The sequence below is a fragment of the Myxine glutinosa genome, chromosome 12 (assembly GCF_964187855.1).
Source record: "Myxine glutinosa chromosome 12, kmMyxGlut1.1, whole genome shotgun sequence".
NCBI classification, from domain to species: Eukaryota; Metazoa; Chordata; class Myxini; order Myxiniformes; family Myxinidae; genus Myxine; species Myxine glutinosa.
In genome coordinates, this window is record NC_136272.1 from 25,265,952 (window position 1) to 25,278,363 (window position 12,412).

Here is a 12,412-nt window from a genome sequence, read left to right on the forward strand (position 1 = left end):
GTATTTTTGATGCAAAAGATTTGTGCGGTAATAGTTGATCCAAGCCTTGTGGATGGTATTTTACATGGCAGGTGGACAAGATTTTGTTCTGGGCCACCATCCCACAGCTGTTGATGCATGCGTGTTTGCTCACCTGGCACTGGCACTTTGGGGCATTCCAGCAAGCTATGCTGCCAAGCTTATGAGAGGTACAATGGCTAATTATATAAACTAAATTATATAAAACTCTCACATGACATAAGCGGTGTAGTGTTTTTGAACACGTTTATTGATATATTTCACTGTAAACACAATTAACAATCTCGTTCTTCTCAGCTACAACACTTGAGTGTAGCGGGCTGGCTGGAAATATAGCTGGTGGTGTCGAGGGTGGTGTAGCATTATCGTTTCAAATAAAATAACTTTGACGTAAAAAAAAAATACACTTTTGTAGTAGATGGGATGAGAGGTATGCGCGGTATGAGAAAAAGTATCTGAGTTCAATCCATCTATTACACAGGCCTCTATGAAGTGTCTTTGTAGATGCGTACTGAAACATACATATATATTGTTACCGATTCGGGGGTCGGCTCTCCCCTTATCAAGGGGGGTTTAATCCCCTTGTCCTTTAAGCTGGCCGTCCCGAGTCCTGCAGCTATTACATCACTTCCGGTCAGCGCTGAATAGGGTGGTAGGCCAAATTGTTCCTATTACCTAATTACCAGCGCTTTCCGGGAAGCGAGGAAATGAGCCCCGCCCGAGCCGCGGCGTTAATGGACACGCCGAGCGAAGCGAGCCGCGACTCAGGCCGTTAACAAAGACTAACCCGATTATAGCGGTTCCAAAATCGTGCCACAGATACTCAATGGAAAGAAAGGACGGAGGCGATCGGATTATAGCTGGGCGGCTTAGCTAAAAAATTCGGATCGATTGTGCCTTTTCCCTTAAAAGCATGAAACTTGGCACATGGCTAGAATACCCGAAAAGAAAGATTTTTAGTCCAGGGGGCATCCCCAATTTCACCCCATATGGCGGCCATCTTGAAATCCAAGATGGCCGTCATACAAGACCTATTTTGATGAATATCTCCATAATTAGAACAGATATCAAAATGGTTGAAGTGCCTATACCTACATTTTTAGGGTCTAGGAATCCAATGGCAACATAAAATCCAATGGCAACATATTGGAACACCCACAGTTCCAATACTGGAGTCTCACGATGGCATTGGAGAACAGCATCCTGACCTTTGTGCGCTCATTGACGGAGGCTGATTTTGAAATGTACTTAGATGCTTTATGGGAGCTTCTTCCGTGGTTCTTTGCTCTTGACCATACGCACTATGCAAGATGGGTCACAGTCCATTTGCGTGATATGATGGACTTGCACAAGACACACCCTAAAGTTCTGGATAATTTCCAAGCTGGCATGTTCACGGTACAAAAGACCCAACGCAAATTTTCTTCAATTGCTACAGATCATGCACATGAACAGAACAATGCACGTATCAAGGGAGATGGAGGAGCTGTGGGTCTGCTGGGCAATGCCCATGCTCTGCAAAGATGGATGGTTGCAGGTCCAGAGATCTCAAGGGTGATTGGTGAGTTTGAGACTGCACAGAAGCAACATGAAAGCAAAGCGCCATCACTGCATCATGATCAGAATAAAAGCACCCAGATGACCTTTGACAAACATGTCAGATCACTTGTATCAGTTATCGAGGAGCTAGGTAATCCATTTCTTGAAGAAACCGCTGACCTTTTGGTCCTTGACACAAAGGATATAGCAAGTGCATCAGTCGTACAAAGTGTGAAAGACGTGCAGAAAGTGGGAAAGGAGGCTCTGGAGTCATTTGTGCAAGAGAGGCTGATTGAATGCTCAAAGCCTTTGAATGATGTCGTCCCACGCAGAAAGTTACCTCTGTTTGGCAGCTCATCAGTAACAGACCAGCTGACAGATAAACACAAGGTAGCCTCATTGAAGAGTGATGTTCAACTGTTTTCTCGCCTCTATATTGCCTGTCAAACCCGCGAGGGAAACCTGGATGAATTTTTCCGTCATGAAAATCAATCTTTCCCTCCATCTCTGTCCAAGGATGGGAAGCTTCGACCTGGTACAAAGAGCGACCTTTTGGACTGCTTAGAGGAACTTTCACCATCAAGCACACAGATGCCAGAGGTGACATGTGTCATACTTGACGGGGCAGTAATTGTTCAAAAGCTAAAGCCCGATGTTGGCACAGTCAAAACATTTGGCGAATATGCCGAAAAGGTCTTCATCCCATTTGTTTTCTCACAGTACAAATCTGCAACCCGACTTGATCTGGTGTGGGACCGTTACCTACCCGACAGCCTTAAGAGCATGACCCGTGAAAAGCGTGGCAAGGGGGTTCGCCGACGAGTAGATACCTCAGTTGCAATTCCTGGACAGTGGCAGAACTTTCTTTGAGTTGATGAAAACAAGCGTGAACTCTTCAGCTTCCTTTCCAATGAAACAATTAAATCATTTGAAGACCAGCGCAAGGAGCTAGTTGTCACACTTGATACAGAGGTTCTTACTGCTCCACCACGCATTGATCTAGAATCACTCTCCCCGTGCACTCAGGAAGAGGCAGATGGTCGGATGTTCCTACATGCTGCTGATGCAACACAGAGAGGGCATAGTAAGGTCCTCATACAAACTGTGGACACAGATGTTGTCGTGCTTGCAGTTACAGCATCCCAGAAGCTTTCAGTGATGATATGGTTACAATTTGGGACAGGCAAGAACATGCGATTTATCTCTGCACATGATATAGCCACAGCTCTTGGCCCTGAGAAATCTAAAGCCCTCCCCATGTTTCATGCACTAACAGGGTGTGACACTTCTTCAGCGTTTAATGGGCATGGAAAGGTAACTGCATGGAATGTGTGGGAATCATTCCCTGAGCTCAGAGGTACTAGCAGAAATTTGCCACCAGAGCACAGAGATAACTGAAACCTGCATGAACGTCATTGAGAGATTTGTTATTCTGTTGTATGATCGCACAAGTACTGCTACTGACATTAACATTGTACAAAAGAAACTGTTTGCAAAGAAGGGCAGACCTGTGGAATCAATTCCACCAACACATGATGCCCTTGTGCAGCACGTAAAGCGGGCAGTATACCAAGGCGCACTATGCTGGGGACAAGCATTGCATGCTAAGCCTGATCTACCAAGCCCCACTGAATGGGGTTGGCAAAAAACGTCTGCTGGCCAGTTCAAACCAATATGGACAACACTTCCAGAGGCTGCAAAGATCTGCAATGAACTTGTTAAGTGTGGGTGCAAAAAAGGATGTACTGGTCGTTGCCGGTGTAAGAAAGCTGCACTTCCCTGTACTTCTCTCTGCGCATGTGATGGAGAATGCAGCAAAGACTAGAAAACCACAAGATGGCACAGTTACAGTCTGCGATGTCATAGACACTTTTAATCACTGAAGAATGCCAACCTGTTAAGAGTATTTATATGCATTCCCAGTATGCATGATACCATGCAAAATTAATATTTTCATATGACTGCTTAATATTTTATGTTACCATTGGATTCCTAGACCCTAAAAATGTAGGTGTAGGCACTGCAACCATTTAGATAGCTGTTCTAATTATGGAGATATTCATCAAAACAGGTCTGTTATGGCGGCCATCTTGGATTTCAAGATGGCTGCCATATACTATTGAATATTTTATGTTGCCATTGGATTCCTAGACCCTAAAAATGTAGGTATAGGCACTTCAACCATTTTGATATCTGTTCTAATTATGGAGATATTCATCAAAACAGGTCTTGTATGACGGCCATCTTGAATTTCAAGATGGCCGCCATATGGGGTGAAATTGGAGATGCCCCCTGGACTAAAAATCTTTCTTTTGGGGTATTCTAGCCATGTGCCAAGTTTCATGCTTTTAAGGGAAAAGGCACAATTCATCAGTTAAGCAGCCCCACTATTAGGGAAAAACCAAGAAATAACAAGGTGATTTATTAAGAATATACAGGAGGAAAGAGGAAACGAGAGGAATGTACAAGAAGCAGAAGAAGCAGGACACAGGGCAGGCTTAACTATACAGTCTTAATTTACGACCCCGGACAAACATACACACTCACACGGGACTGTAGCTGGTAGGGTGGAAGGTCCAGGTAGACGTCTAGGCTCCTCGTCCGGTCCCAACTCGTGCTGTGGTGGTGGTGGAAAAAGGCAGCAGGCCGGCAGCGCGCCGCGTGTCGTTGACCGCGAGCGGACCTTACATATAGCGGGGGGACTGGGATGCTGCGTACGTAATAAACGTATATCGTGTCAAACGCCCTCTCTCGCTCAATGTTCGTATGCAAGAGCGCTGCTGAACAGGTTCTCTGCGCAGTCCGAAGCAGTACCACAAGCCGTCTCTCCTCGAAGTCCGTAAAGGGGGCTCTGCGCAGTTTCGTCTCTCTCATCGGACCTCCGCGCAAGAAGTCCCCGAAAGAAGTCCGTCAAAGGGCTTTGCGCTCACGCTTATATATCGTGCTTCAAGATCACTACGCGCTCCACAAAGGCCACGCCCGCCAGTGATATTTCATCAGCCCTGGTTGGCTGGTGGGGGCTTACCGGCCACGCCTTTGATGACTAGTTGACGTGGCCACACCTTGTTCCTGGCGCTCCGCCCCCTTATTCCTCGAGCTGACCGCATGCTCAATGGCGGCGCCTGAGCGAACGCTAACCAAGGCGCGTAACAGAATTTGGAGAGAGGTCGCAAAATGAACAAAATGAATTGGGGACCTACTCTTATTTAATTGATGCAACGCAGATTCAACTATTGGAAACACGGCCTTATCTGAAACACATAATAATGAAATAACTAAAGTTCCTATGGTGGCCTACGTGTTGCATATGGACTAAGGGTGCAACCTTTAGCTTTATTAAATGATGGGGATATTTACAAGAGTTATTTACAACAAGTGTGGGTTCTAAAACCGCAACTATATATATATATATATATATATATATATATATATATATATATATATATATATATATATATATATATTGTTACGGATCTCGACGTCAGCCATTTTTCCCCTTAAGAAGGGGGGATTAATCCCCTTGTGTGCGACTGACCGACGTGAGTCCTGAAGTTGCGCAGCTCCCTCCAGGGAGGCAGGTGAGCAACCCCGTTCGCGACCGCGGACAAGATGTTAATTGCCGAGTGGATTAGCAGCCGCGGCACGAACCATTAGCAGAAACTAGACCCGATTCCTATTGCGTTGGCCAAATCGTGCCACAGGTATTCAATTGGGAAAAGACAAGGACGAACGGATGTGAGGAAACCAGAAGGTAAGGAAGAACAAATATAATTTATTACTAATATTTACACAATTAAAGGAACCAAGGAGAAGGAAAGATACGAAAATAATTTACAGAAGGATGGAAGGACCAGAAGACACAGTGCAATATTAACTTACCTATTCAGTCTTACTTAACCCCCAGGACAACACAGAAGACGGACGACAATCAGACTTACACGAATGGGGAATGAAGGCAGGAACTAATGGCTGGAAGGGGAGGAAGGTTCAGCTGGAGGTGGATGGCTGGACGGACGAGGAGGTGGTATCACAAGGCGGGAAGGATGCGGGTGGTGGGTATGATCCCGGCTCGAGTTGAGCAGCCGCCGACTCTCCCCAATCGTCTCCGCACGGCGACGTTGCTTCGTGGCTGCAACTGCCGTCACCGCTGTCGACGCTCAAAGCTGCGGTGGTTAAAACTGCGGTTTGTTCAAAGCTGCGGTGGACTCCTTTAGATGAACTCATCCCTTCCCTGGTGGGGGCGTCGCGTGACGGGTTATATAGGGCCACACCCTCGAATCTTCGCGAACCTGCCCGGTCGTTCTTTCTCCGCCCTCTCAAGCCAAACCCCTCGTGCTTGGTTGGTTGATCGGCAAGGGCTCACTCCTCCTTCCTATGACGAGGTGGAGACACGCCTTTCTTCTCCGAGTTAGAGCACATGCTCAATGAAGGGCGAATGCAGTTGGCAATGCAGGCAGTTGGAAAATGGAGGTTTTGAGGGAATGGAGGCTTTGGGAATGGAGGCTTTGGGGAATTTGAAAAGGGAACTATCTTATTTCAATTCGGTACAATGCAGAGTCAATTAATGGGAAACACAGCCTTAAACTAATACACATAATAAGGAAATAACTATTTAGAAGGGTATATGGTGGCCTACGTGCATGTATATGGACTAAGAGGACGACCTTTGACCTTTACACTACGGAGGTATTTACAAGGAATCATTACACTTTACAGAGGGTGATATTTACAACAATTCTCAAATCCACAACAATATATATATATATGTATATGTATATATATATATATATATATATATATATACACACACACAGGTAAGGGGCCAAAAGAGTTTTTTAATCTGAGTAACAATTTTATTTTTTATTTCCAGGTGTTTGTGGGAATTTAAGCAAAACTTTTTGATTTTTGAATAATAAACATGCAATGACTGTACAGGTGGACTTTATATTGTACCTCACCCACTTTTCCAAGTTTCCATCTACTATGTGCTCACATCATGCTCCACCACTTTGGGTACAACCCAAAGTAATTCAGGTTGGGGCATATGAGCAATACCACCCATGTATGTTATCTGCCATAAAAACCTTGCCCCTGAATCATATGCAGACACCTTTAATTATGCAGTGTTATACCAGTGGGGTATGCAGTAACCTCATGCGAAGAGGGATCGTGGGAGTACAAGAATGGGGGAGGGTAGAGAAAAACCATGTTACATATGGGATTATGCAGAATTTGAAAATACACGTCAAAAGTTCAACTATAGCCAACGTGAATTGCTGATGGCATGGCTGGAGGGTTTGCACAAAGGACAGGAGATTTAAGAATATGAAAGGTCCTTGGAAATATTAAGTCAAATTTCTGGGCTGGCTGCTCACCCATCTGTTGAAGATCCCTCTCAATGCAATTCATGTATTAAACCTCAAAATTAAAGGTTACGCAATGCATGTGTAAACTCACTGCTCTTCAACTAAATAATTTAATAATCATCTCATCAAATGTTTATTTCCTTCCAACTCTGTATACAATTATCTACTATAAATGGATGAGGTGTGTGTGTGTGTGTGTGTGTGTGTGTGTGTGTGTGTGTGTGTGTGTGTGTGTGTCATGTTTTTTATGGAGTTCTCCTGGAGCTTTCTGATGTGAATGTGACACATCAAAATAATTGTCATGATCTCCTAAGTTGATTGGGCTAATTAACTACAATGAATGCGGAAGAATCACAATGTCTTAAACGCATGCCATGGTGTGTTAAGGTGTATAGAGCAGCTTAATAGGTCCTTCCATGGCATGGCATACCAATTACAAAATAAATAACAAAAATAATAACATTGTACAACAAAGCATATATTGATAATCTATCTATAATTCCAGTAATCTCTGTGTGTTTGTTTGTACGTTTGTTTGTCTGTGACCGCTGTTTCTCGACAACCACGGGTCCGATATACTTTAAACTTGCCAGGTATATTGCTGGGGACCCGAGGATGTGCCTTTTCAAGGTTTCATATTAATCGGACAATTACTTACCGAGCTATGTCCAAAAAACGATTCAACCAATCAGAGAGCAGCGAGCTATCGCGTGTGCCGAACGTGGCGGACACACTCTGCCTCGGATGGCACATTTGAGAGCGTATTCATTTATTTCCCGTCGGCAAACTATGTTGGCGCTATGTTGGCGTTAAACGATGTTTTAAAACTAATTAAAACCCCGGGGGGATTGTCACTGTACTCGCAAGCCGTTCGCCGTTCGCTTTGGCGTTGCGAATGGACCAAAACATTTCATGCACCAAACCATTTCATGTAAAGCGTTCGCCGTTCGCTTTGGCGTTGCGAATGGACCAAAACATTTCATGGACCAAACCATTTCATGTAAATAGAGGGGGGGATATAATTTTAGATATAGATATAGTACGGGCATGCCCTAGTTAATACCAATAATATTAACAACAATAATAATAGCAGCATCATCCTGGCCCATGCACATCTGGGCAGACTAGGCTTGATGAAAGGTAAGCTAATGCTCAAGCAGTAAAGCAGGCAGGTATGTTATACAAGGCCATGAAGACTGATGAAAATTTGGTCCAATTGACCAACGGGCCTACTAGTAATTATAAAACATTCAGTCCAAGACTCAAAGTGAATAATTGTCCTCCAGACAAATTGTGTTTCAAATGATACGCTATTAAGTCATAGCATTAAATCAACATGTCATCTATCTATAATTCCACTAATCTCTGTGTGTATGTTTGTTTGTATGTTTGTATGTTTGTCTGTGACCGCTGTTTCTCGACAACTACCGGTCCGATATACTTGAAACTTGCCAGGTATATTGCTGGGGACCCGAGGATGTGCCTTTTCAAGGTTTTAAATTAATCGCAGAAGTAGTTACCGAGCTATGTCCAAAAAACGATTCAACCAATCAGAGAGCAGCGAGCTATCACGTGTGCCGAACGTGGCGAACAGACTCTGCCTCGGATGGCACATTTGAGAGCGTATTCATTTATTTCCCGTCGGCAAACTATGTTGCCGTTAAACTATGTTTTAAAACTAATAAAAACTAATTTGCGATTCATCGTATTCATCGCTTCACATTTGCGACAGTGAAGACTTCACTTCCGGCAGCCAATCACAGAACGCGTTGTTGCGAGCCCGAGAGCCTGCGCCATTACGGTTCGTAATTCGATTTCTTCCGGAGAAAATAATAATTTCTCGATTTCTTATGCGCATTATTTCTCCCAATTCAGTCAGAGCGAAGGGCGGAAGCGAAGAGCGTTGTTTTTTTTGTTTACGGGCGTACGGGCGGGGTAGAGCGTACGGGTAGCGTTTTTTTTTTTTTTTGGCAAGGAACGGGCACCCACGTACGGGCATGCCCTAGTATGTCATATATCAAGTAAATATATAAGGTGAATTATTGGGGGAAATGCCAGGGGCATAGAAAAGGCCCCTTTATATGGTATGTGTCATGTGACAAACGGTAGAAAAGAAGGGACATTCCATAGCTTGTAGAAAATGCCAAACAAAAGAAAATAAGGGACATTCAAAAAATCTCATGTGCATACTGGTCTACCCTTGTGTTCTTAGGAGGAATTAAGTAAAGCTCCAGTAAAGTTCATATAAAGGGGTGCCAATTTGATTCATACAGCTACAAGAAGAAGTAAATGTATTTTATTTGCCAGATGTAGGGTGGTGCCCTTTTATATGAACTTTTCTAGAGCATTCTTTGGTTCCTCCTCAGAACACAAGGGTAGTCCAGCATGCACACCAGATTTTTTGAATGTCCCGTCTTTTCTATCACTTGCCACATGGAACATACCATATAAAGGGGCCTTTTCTATGCCCCTGGAATTTTTCCCCCAAGAATGAAGGTTGTGGCCAGGTTTCAGCAACATTGTGTGTGTCGTTTCGGAGAAGACGGCAAATACCTATTTTGAGAGGTCAAACTCTCACCCTGTAGACCTTCTTATTGAGTGCAGATTTGAAATTTGTTTCGAAAGACATTAATTAGACGTATTGGCCGATGCATATTACAAGTTTCAGCTAGTTTCATTGTATAGCCCTTTGAAAATTGAGCACCAACACATTTTGGGCAGACGGACGGATAGACTGACACCAACGTGATTGAGGGTTTTCTTAATAAAACTCAAGAATGCAGAAACGGATGTTGCTGAAATTTGGAACACATTACCTCGACGTACAAAGCATTTACTTCTGAATTTAATTCGCAGCCAATTTCGTCCAGTCAACAACAACAACAACAACATGCATTTTAAAGGCCATTTCCCCTGCCAGAGCGGGGGTTAGCCTTGCGGTCCCCATGACAATCTTCTCCATTTTGCCCTATTTTCTGCATCTCTCCTTGTTAACCCCCTTGCCCGCATTTCTTCTTCCACCATTTTTAGCCAAGTCTTTCTCGGTCTTCCCCGTCTTCTACTTCCTTCTACATGCATTTCCATCACTCTTCTCAACCAGTCACTTTCATCCTTCCTCAACACATGACCAAACCATCTCAACCTGTTCCTCTTCACAGCATCAATCACAGGCTCTATTCCCATCATCTTTCGCAATTCATCATTTGTCTTCCTCTCTCTCTCAACGATACTCCGCACATCCGTCGAACCATTCGCATTTCCACCCTTTCCAACCTTCGTTGCTGCTCTACGTTCATTACCCATGTCTCGCTCCCATAAATCATAACACTTCTCACACATGCAGCATACACCTTTCCCTTCAGCTTCAACGACACTCCCCTCATCATCAGCACGCCACTCAATTCCCGAAACTTCTTCCATGCACATCTCACTCGAGCAACCGGTGCCGGGTCTGATCCACCTTCTCCATTCAGCATGTCTCCGAGGTAGCAAAATGTTTTCACACCTTCCAGCTTCACGCCGTCTCCAAGATCCAACTCAACATTTCCTCCATCTGCAGCTCCCTCTGTGCACACCTTACATTTGAATGTAGCTGCCACACTGGTTAATGACCCTCTCAGACCACTACATTTTTGATGAACCCACTCAGCGCACATTGTACACTGAATGGAGTTCACTCCGACACCCTTTCTACACACAGCACAGGGCCACTTCCCAGTTCTTTCCACCTCACCACATGCTTTACCACTTGCCATCACCTTCGTCTTTCCGATATTCACCTTCAGACCTTTTGTCTCCATACATTCCTTCCACGTGTTCATCTTTTCCGTCAGTCCCGATGGGATGGGATGACCATCCCATCATCCCGTCCAGTCGAAGCCGAGAAATTAATTTTCAGTCCCCATGTTAAAGTTGCATACAGAGAAACGATCCCATATAAAGGGAGGAGCACTTTGTGCCTTCCTCGATTTTCTTTCAACATGGAATAAACAACATGGACTCAGCCTGTCATCCGTCCGAGGTCGGCTAATTGAGTACCAGTTCACTGGTAATTCCCTGTTTGTCGCTAAAGGCGGCAAAAAGGGTTGGCGTCAGGAAGGGCATCCGGCCGTAAAACATTGCTTCAAAAAGGGGACCAAAAAACAACAACAACCACGGTTCCCGAAAAAGGCCAACCCCCGCTTGCGGGGAAAAATGGCCTCTAAAGGTGGTTATATGGAATAAACAAGATGAAATAATTGGAGTGAAATGCGTGTGTAAAGCTGTTTATAAGCATGGTGTGTATCATCACCTGGATGGCTGAAACAGGCATGTGTAGATGCATTTGTGGTAAAAGGTGGTTACAAATGTACTTGGTTTTAATGGCGAGAAGTTGCATCATTACCTTTGTGTGTGTTCCATGTTCAGATGAACTACAGAATTTGGTACAATACTGCGAGCGAATGCGGCAACTGTTCTGGCCCGAGTGGAAAGAAGATGAGATGATCACCGACGTAAATGGGAACCTGGATGCGGCCTGGTCACAAATAATGGATGCAACGGAAACTGACTGGTCACTCAGCCATGACTTATGGGAAACCGACGATGGATTTTCCATTTGGTCCAATTCCGAAGAGCCATGCCTCCAGTGGTCCCTCACCCCATATCCTTACTCAGACCGGTCAACCACTTACGATCCCATTTCTGAGCTATCAGTTACTGGCGATCCCTTTCAGGATTGGTCTCTCGGTTGTGAAGATATCGCTATGACCCATAGCTCTTCCTTTGTCACCACACCCGACCTGGAATCTCTCCTTATGGACTCGAGCTGCGGCTCACAGTAGATTATTTTTTTAAAGCACAAAGGAAAAATAAATGTGATTGTCTGCCAAAGTTTATTTCATTCAATTTGTTTTCTCACTCGTTAACGCTATCACCCGGCCTTGCGTAATCTGCTGGAACAAATGCCAAATCATTTTCAAACTCGCATAGTTTTAAGAGATTAACAAAAGGCTTGTTTCATCTCCACACTGATGTCTTGTAAGCGATTGTATTTTCAGCAATCTGTCTTAACATGCCCTACAAATGTACTACTGGCTCTGCAGCACATGTGACGATGAACTTATTCCTTCCAAACATCTCAAGCCTTGCACTGCTTCGGATTATCATTACAAGTGTTCCGTCAGCTTCAAGGAGGGTGTTTATTCGTGTTATATCTGAGTTCACCGTGCGAATAAAATAAGTAATGGATGTTGTTTTCTAGCAGAAAAAAGGATTGGCTAGTGGTTCAACAAGGGAGCGACGTAGCAGACAGCGTGTAGGCCGTGGGACGATTGCCCAAATCAGTTACTTCTGTGACCCCCCATCCCCCATCTCCCTATGATAACTACTTTATTTTTAGCTAAAATTCGTACAACATTACACTCTCACCAAATGTAATACTTGGCAAGGACAAAAGTTTCACATTTAAAAAATGAAACATCAAAATTGCTAAAAATGTGCGCGAGGAT

General features: G+C 44.2%; 1 protein-coding gene across 1 annotated transcript in view; it reads left to right on the plus strand.

Annotated features, from left to right (window-relative positions):
- Nucleotides 1-12,157, plus strand: part of FAXC (failed axon connections homolog, metaxin like GST domain containing) — a 34,527-nt gene extending 22,370 nt beyond the window's left edge. Inside the window, exons 6-7 of the mRNA XM_068133010.2 lie at nt 72-188; nt 11,331-12,157. Coding sequence (XP_067989111.1) covers nt 72-188; nt 11,331-11,746 — 533 coding nt within the window. The 3' untranslated portion in view covers nt 11,747-12,157. The remainder of the gene's footprint in view (nt 1-71; nt 189-11,330) is intronic.
- Nucleotides 12,158-12,412: the final 255 nt, after the last annotated feature.